This window comes from Chiloscyllium punctatum, chromosome 48 (genome assembly GCF_047496795.1).
Source record: "Chiloscyllium punctatum isolate Juve2018m chromosome 48, sChiPun1.3, whole genome shotgun sequence".
In the NCBI taxonomy this organism is placed as follows: domain Eukaryota; kingdom Metazoa; phylum Chordata; class Chondrichthyes; order Orectolobiformes; family Hemiscylliidae; genus Chiloscyllium; species Chiloscyllium punctatum.
Window position 1 is genome coordinate 30,693,627 of NC_092786.1, and position 7,821 is coordinate 30,701,447.

General features: G+C 47.3%; 1 protein-coding gene across 1 annotated transcript; it reads left to right on the plus strand.

The window, feature by feature from the left end:
• The first annotated feature begins 3,136 nt into the window (after positions 1 to 3,136).
• LOC140468811 (zona pellucida sperm-binding protein 3-like) lies at positions 3,137 to 5,264 on the plus strand. The gene is made up of 4 exons (XM_072564831.1): positions 3,137 to 3,538; positions 4,584 to 4,699; positions 4,789 to 4,892; positions 4,984 to 5,264. The coding sequence occupies exons 1-4, from the start codon at positions 3,137 to 3,139 to the stop codon at positions 5,163 to 5,165; spliced, it is 804 nt and encodes a 267-aa protein (XP_072420932.1). The 3' UTR covers positions 5,166 to 5,264.
• Positions 5,265 to 7,821: the final 2,557 nt, after the last annotated feature.

The following is a 7,821-nucleotide window of genomic DNA, read 5'->3' on the forward strand; positions in this document are numbered from 1 at the left end:
TTTTCTTTAACCAAACCCTCAATTTCTTTAGTCATCCAGCATTCCGTACACCTACCAGCCTTCCCTTTCACCCTGACAGGAATATATTTTCTCTGGATTCTCGTTATCTCATTTCTGAAGGCTTCCCATTTTCCAGCCGTCCCTTTACCTGCGAACATCTGCCCCCAGTCGGCTTTCGACAGTTCTTGCCTAATACTGTCAAAATTGGCCTTTCTCCAATTCAGAACTTCAACATTTAGATATGGTCTATCCTTTTCCATCTCTATTAAAAAATTATTAGAATTATGGTCGCTGGCCCCAAAATGCTCCCCCACTGACACCCACTGAGACCCGGGTTCAGTTCCCGCCTCAGGCGACTGACTGTGTGGAGTTTGCACGTTCTCCCCGTGTCTGCGTGGGTTTGCTCTGGGGGCTCCGGTTTCCTCCCACAGTCCAAAGATGTGCAGGTCAGGTGAATTGGCCATGCTAAATTGCCCGTAGTGTTAGGTAAGGGGTAGATGTAGGGGTATGGGTGGGTTGTGCTTCGGCGGGGCGGTGTGGACTTGTTGGGCCGAAGGGCCTGTTTCCACACTAAGTAATCTCATCTGATCTAATCAGTCACCTGCCCTGCCTTTTTTCCCCAAGGGTCATCAAGTTTTGCAACTTCTCTAGTAGGTTCATCGACATAATAAATCAACAAATTTTCCTGTACACACTTCACAAATTCCTCTCCATCTAAACCCTTAACACTATGACAGTCTCAGTCTATGTTTGCCAAGTTAAAATAGGGTACCATAGCTACCCTATTATTCTCACAGATAACTCAGATCTCCTTACAAGTTTGTTTCTCAATTTCCCTCTGTCTATTGGGGGGGTCGATAATACAATCTCAATAAGGTGATCATCCTTTTCTTATTTCTCAGTTCAACCCAAACAACTTCCCTGGATGTATTTCCAAGAATATCCTCCCACAGTACAGCTGCAATGATATCCCTCGTCAAAAACATCCCTCCCCCTCCTCTCTTGCCTCCCTTCCTGTCACATTTGTATTCTGGAACTTCAAGCTGCCAGTCCGGTCTATCACTGAGCCATGCTTCTGTAATTGCTTTGGTATCCCAGTCCCATGTTCCGAACCACACCCTGAGTTCATCTGCCTTCCTGTTAGTTGTTGTATTATGGGAGGAACCCCACACAGATCATTGGCCAATGCTGGATTCGAACCCAGGTCCCTGGTGCGATCATGCAGCAATGCTAACCACTGCATGCCCTCATCAATCCTCTTTGTTACTTCTTCAAAAAACTCAATCAAGTACATGAGACATTATTTCCCACAAACAAAGCCGTGCTAACTATCCCGAATCAGTCTTTGGCTTACCAAATACATGTGAATCCTGTCCCTCAGGATTCCCTTCAACAACTTGCTCACCACTGATGTCAGGCTCACTGGTGTATATTCCCTGGCTTTTCCTTCGCAACTTTCTTAAATCATGACAACGTGTTAGCCAACCTCCAATTTTCCGGGACCTCACCTGCAACTATCAATGATAGACATATCTCAGTGAGGGGCCCAGCAATCATTTCCCGAGCTGCTCCAAGGTCGAGGGTACACCTGATTAACTCCTCGGGATTTATCCACCTTTATCTAGAATCATACAATCCCTACAGAATGGAAACAGGCCATTTGGCCCAACAAGTCCACACTGACCCTCCGAAAGATAACCCACCCAGACTCATTCCCCTCCCCTACTCCCCTATTACTCGACATGTCCCCTCACTAATGCATCTAACTTACACATCCCTGAGGAAAGTTTGCATGGCCAATCCACCGAACCGCACATCTTTAGGCAGTGGTCGGACCAGAGCATCCAGAGTAATCCCACACAGACACAAGGAGAGTGTGCATACTCCACACAGATAGGTGCCCGAGACTGGGATCGAACCCATGTCCCTGGCGTAGTGCTAACCAATGTGCCACCATGCTGCCCCATCTTCCCTTTTAGAATGAATGTAAAATTCTCTGAATACCCCGCACCTGCATCTAACTATCACCAACCCAGCTGCCTTGCCCCCATCTCCAAGGCATCGATCTATCGCAATCCGAGCTACCTTGTCCCCACCCATAACCTTCAATTTATCTCGAAGTCCCCTTTCCCAATCCACAATCCTGATCAAGGGCTTATACCCGAAACCGACTCTCCTGCTCCTCAGATGCTGCATGACCTGCTGTGTTTTTCCAGGGCCACATACTTTGACTGTGATCTCCAGAATCTGCACTGCTCACTTTCTCCCTCAACACCAACCCCCAACAAACTCCACCAGAGCAAGGTCAGTGTGGGACGCGATACATGAGCTTCCTCTGCTCATTGTCACTGAACAGAAAGCTGTCTCAACACTTTTAAACTAAATGTCCACTGTCTACATCAAACACTTTCAATACAGGGACATCCCCGAGTTAGAAATAGAGTAAAAGATTTCTACGCTTTCCGACTGAAACAAAATCTTCCTCTTTTCCTGAAAACTGGAAGGAAAGCTGTCCCCATCAAAGGCTCCCAGGACAGAGACAGCACGCGGTGAAATACAGAGTAAAACTGCCTCGAGTCGATAAATTCAAAGGAAAGTGAGAGTAAACCTCTCCCTGCATTGTCCCGATCAAACACTCCCCAGACAGGGACATGACAAGTTTAGATACAGAATAAAGCTTCTTCCATTTTGACTCCATCAAACACTTCAAGGGGGAGGTGTAGTATAAGGTCAATCCCTTTGTTGTACCCAAACCTCATCCTCAGACAATCTGTCCGTGGGTCTCACTGTCAGTCTTCTCAGGTGAGGGTGGACAGGATCCAGCAGACACCCTCCTGGCTCAATGAGCAACGTTTGATGATTGTATCCATGGGGCCTTCACCATGAGACCTTGTGGAGCTGAATTCAGTCAGGTGACAGCGCAGCAGCTCACAGCCACTCCTATTGGTCCAAATGAAATAGGCCCTCCTGGTAAGAACTCGATACGTTCAGTCATTGGTGGAAATTGTCGAGATTGGGGCTGGTTGATTGGTTCAATGTTGCTGCTTCTGGTCACATTGGTGTCAGGTGAGAGCAGGTTGTGTGTATAAAAGGAGCTGGTTGGGGGTGTGTGGGGATGGTTCAGTTGTTTGTGATCATGGGTGATTTTGTAGTGAGGGGTTTGTTCCCTTTGTTGGTGTTAGTTGGTGCTGTTTATTGCTCTGAAACATGGCAACAGTTTCTGAGCCAGAGGTTTCCATTGACAATAGTGAAAGCCAGCCTTGTTCCTGAGAGAGTGCCTCCTCATAGGGATCCCATTGGTTCCAGTTTCCGAATGTCTGATGTTGGGAGTGTGTCCCCACTACAGACTGTGATGGTGCAGTGTGGAGAGCACAACCTGCTGGTCAGGGCCCAGCTGGATTTATTTGGAACCAGGCACCTGATTAAAGCTGCTGACCTGACCCTGGGGACAGCAGGTTGTCAGCCAACCAGGGTCTTCCCTGAGAACCAGACTGTGCTCTTTGACTATGGGCTGCATGAGTGTGGCAGCAGATTGCAGGTAATGGGGATTGTCTACACTTGCTGGAAGTTTGGGCTGTAGATGATTCCTGACTAGAACCCTAAATGTGATGTTAATATGTAGGAACTGTCTCTCCTACAGTCTCAAATCATCAGACTGAAAACATTCCTAGCCTGGATTGGACTGTGTGCCTGAACTGTTCTCCATCTCTAGCCTTGTGCTCCCATTCTTATTGGTTTAGAAGCTTCTGATTACAGGGGTTGCTCTGTTAGAATGTTTTCAGTATGAATTAAGTATCATGTGTTGACTTGTGGGTGGTGTTTTGATGCTGAGTGTTCTCCTGACTTGGTTTAGTGATCCACTATAGTGTGGATTTCTATTATCACTACTTTCTCCATAGTGAGGTCACAGGAGCACAACTCTTAGCAGCATGACTTGTGTTTAGTTGGATGGAAAGTAGCTCCATCACGATCAGGCACATTGTCTTGACTCCCTCCCACTGGGGGTGTTGGTCTATGAATAAATTAACTGCTCTTGTACTTGTGCGCCACGTTTGGCCTGTTGGTAAAACTAGTTTGATTTTATTATGGCTAATTAGTTTCTGTTCTTTCCCATCTCCTAAATACTGTTTTATTGCCTAACCTTCTGATTAATCTCCCAATTCTGCTCATAATACGAAGGTTTCATGATTACACAAGGAGATGATGGCCAAAAGATCCATGCAGCCTCTTCCCTGTGATAACAATCACCACGTCCCTGTTCCCTCAATACTATCTCTAATTTAGTCTGGGAACCTAACACACAACCTCCTTTCGACCAAGTTTTGGTTCGGATTTCCGATCCTGATCTTTGGAATGATGCCTTACACTGTTGAATTGATCCTAAATGACTAACCCCTGACCTGTGAACTATTGCCCTTGAATACTGGTCTCTCCAGCTCAGGGTGTGGGAAAGCAGATTCCTGGCCCTGAGACTGTTGGTCTCCCTAAAGAATTGTCACAATGGGACGGTGTCATTGTAAACACTGTGTAGATCCTTATCATTTCAGATCAGCCTCTCCATTCCTTAATCTGGTGTCTTTCAGATGACTGAAGATTTCCTGGTCTACACCACCCACCTGACCCACGTCCCAAACTATCCTGGATCTGTCATTGTGAGAACCAATGGTGCTGTTGTTCCCATTGAATGTCGTTATTTGAGGTGAGAATCATTACTCAATTGTCAGTATGATCCCCTGCTGCTGTTGTCTAACACTGTCCTAAAATGGCTGCCCTGTCTCCTTTCCCCAGGAAGGGCAATGTGAGCAGCGATCCCATCAGGCCCACCTGGATCCCATTCAGCTCCACCAGGTCTGGAGAAGGGCATCTGTCATTCTCCCTGCGTCTAATGAATGGTATGTGATGGGTGGCTGGGGAGGGATCTCCTGGTGTCTCTCTGTGGGAGTTGTACCCATTGGCTCCAACCCTTGTCTTGCTGTACTTCAGGTGACTGGCTGACAGAGCGCACTTCCACTGTCTACTCCCTGGGAGATCTCATTCACATTGAGGCATCGGTTTCACTGGCCAACCATGTGCCCCTGAAGCTGTACCTTGATCGCTGTGTAGCTACACTGAGCCCAGACAAGGACTCCACCCCGAGATACAGCATCATTGACTACAATGGGTAAGGAGCTCTCTGCTTTCTCCAGCTGCTCCCATCTCAGTGGCTTCACTCCATTCACTTCATGGCCCTTTGTCCATCTGCAGTTGCCTCCTGGACAGCAAAGCTGAGGATTCCTTTTCAACCTTTGTGTCGCCCAGAGACGGGCGGGAGCCGGACAAGCTCCGGTTTGACCTGGATGCCTTCCGTTTCTATGGAGATAGGCGATCCTTGGTAAGAGGAAGCTGCTGATGTACTCTTGCACAATGGGGAGGGAGTCACTAAACACTGACTTGTTCTGACTGTGTCCCTCAGATGTTCATCACCTGTCACCTGAGAGTTGCTGCAGTGGATCAGGGAGATTCCAGGAATAAAGCTTGTACTTTCCAGAAGCTGCAGAATATGTAAGTTCCCTCTCCCTGTCCCTCAGGGATGTTGTTGGGAGAGGTGATGCGTCATGTGGTTGATGGGCTGTTCCTCTTGTTTAGTTGGACCCCATTGGAGGAGTCAGACAGTGACATTTGTGCCTGTTGCCATGTGGGGAATTGTGGGAGCACAAGGGAGATCGTGATCCCTTTCAGAGGAAGGAGAGACCTTGGCCCTGAAGCTGGTAGGATATTGCCCTCTAGATGCTGGGATCTCCCCTCACCCCCATCTTGTTCCCCTCCCTTGACTGTGATGTTTGGTCTTGTAGAGAGTGAAGCTGGATTGGAGGGGGAGGCCTCACTTGGCCCCCTGATCATTCTGGATACTGAGCTGACCGACGTGGCAACTCAGCCCCTGACTGAGGGTGACAGAAGGATGCAGGAGAAGTATCCCAGGGGTGAGTTGGCTGCCTGCTAGTTTCCCTTTCTGTCCCTGTTTTCCCTCAGTAACCATTGGTTTCTCCTTGTTTCGTAGGTGTGGAGTCAGAGCTGGTTGTGATGGTGGTCCTGACTGTGGCAGCTGTCTGTCTGATCTCTGCTTCATTGCTGGCCTTGTTCCTGTGCAGGAGACACAAGCAAACACCCATCAACTGGTGATTGGGAGAGTCAATAAAGCAGTGATTCATGGTGTCTTCTGTCTAGACCTGGCTTCTTTCTGCATCCTTTCTTAGTTTAAACTATCCCTGGGTTAACCTTCTCCAATCTATGATGTGAGCTTCCGGAATGATTGGATTATGGAAGATCTTGTTTGCTCCTTCCAGGGAGTACAGGGAATGATGACCACCTTGGAAAGGGGCTTTCCATTCTGATTAAATCACTGTTTGCAGAATGTGCTAGAGGAATGGCTCTGTGGCAGTGTCTGAGGGAGAAACAGTTGGTGTTTCTAGTCAGTTGAGAGTCTCTGGACAAGTGTCCAGGTGGATTCCTAATGTTACCATCTCCTTGGGCAACTTCTCTACGTGGAGTTCTCCCTGTCTGTGTGGGTTTCCTCCCACAATCCAAATAGGTGGATATTCTAAATTGACCATAGTTTTTTGCGATGTGGAGGTTAGATGGATCGTCAGTGGTCAATGTAGGGTAAAGGTCTGGGTGGCTGACCTTTCAGCGGGTCAGTGTGGCCTTGTTGGGGCTGAATGGCCTGTTTCCACACTGCGGAGATTCAATGTGAATTAAACTCAGGATCCTTTGACACTAATGGCTATCACTGAGCCATCTGTCTTTGGCTCAGGCTTCTGTCTACAGGTGGGTGGAACAAGTGGCATAATGGTAGTGTTACTGAGACAGGAATTCAGTGAGTCGGGTTAATCATCTGAGGCTGGGGGCTAAAATTTTATTGTCGTTGCTGATAAAACATGAAAATCAATCTTTTGTTTGACAATATCTACTCCTGGTAATTGTGACTGTGAAACTAATCTTTTCGAAGATCCCATGTCATTCGTAATTCCCATTAGGGAAGGAAATCTACCATCTTGACCTAGTCTAGCCTAAATGTGACTCCACACCCACAGCAATGTCGCTGATTCTGAAATAGCTGAGCAAACCAATCTAATCAAGGGCAATTAGGGACAGGCAACAAATCCCAGCTGAGACACAGAAACCACAGGATGTTAATAGTGAGGAATTGAGCAATGGGCATGTCATGGAGACTGTCATGGTGTGATAGTGAGATTTTTTCCCTTGTTGCAGACAGTCATTGCCTGACAGTTGTGTGTTCTGAATGTGAATGTTGTTCAGGTCTTGCTGCATTTGAAGAGGGACTGTTTCCGTATCTGTGACGTTGTCAATGGGGCTGAACATTGGGCAATCATGAGCAAATATCCCCACTTGTGACCTTCTGATGGAGGGAAGGTCTTTGGAGCAGTTGACATGGTTGTGTCTAGGAGTATCTTGAGGAACACTGGCAGAGATGTCCTGGCAATGTGGTGATTGAACATTGGTGACTGAAACCATCTTTCTTTGTGCTGGACATGACTCCAACCAGCAAAGAGGTTTTTCTAATCCCATTGAGTCCAATTTTCCTTGGGGTTCTTTGGTAAATTGTTCAATCAAATTGTGCCTTGGTCTTAAAGCAGTCACCCTCACTTCCCCTCTTCAAGTTCAGCTCTTTTAGTCATACTTGGACCAAGCTGTACTGAGATCAAGAGCTGAGTAACCCTGACAGAACACAGACTGAGCATCAGTGACCAGGTTAGTGTGGAGGACATGTGCCTTGATAACAGTTTGCTTGTGATTGAGTGGATTGGTGGGGGAGTGATTGGC

Excerpts from the sequence above, each read along its gene's own strand:
- LOC140468811 (XM_072564831.1), top strand. The coding sequence starts at position 3,137 with ATGGGTGATTTTGTAGTGAGGGGTTTGTTCCCTTTGTTGGTGTTAGTT. Across the intron at positions 3,539-4,583 it reads AGTGTGGCAGCAGATTGCAG|ATGACTGAAGATTTCCTGGT; the intron begins GTAATGGGGATT and ends GGTGTCTTTCAG. Across the intron at positions 4,893-4,983 it reads CTCCCTGCGTCTAATGAATG|GTGACTGGCTGACAGAGCGC; the intron begins GTATGTGATGGG and ends GCTGTACTTCAG.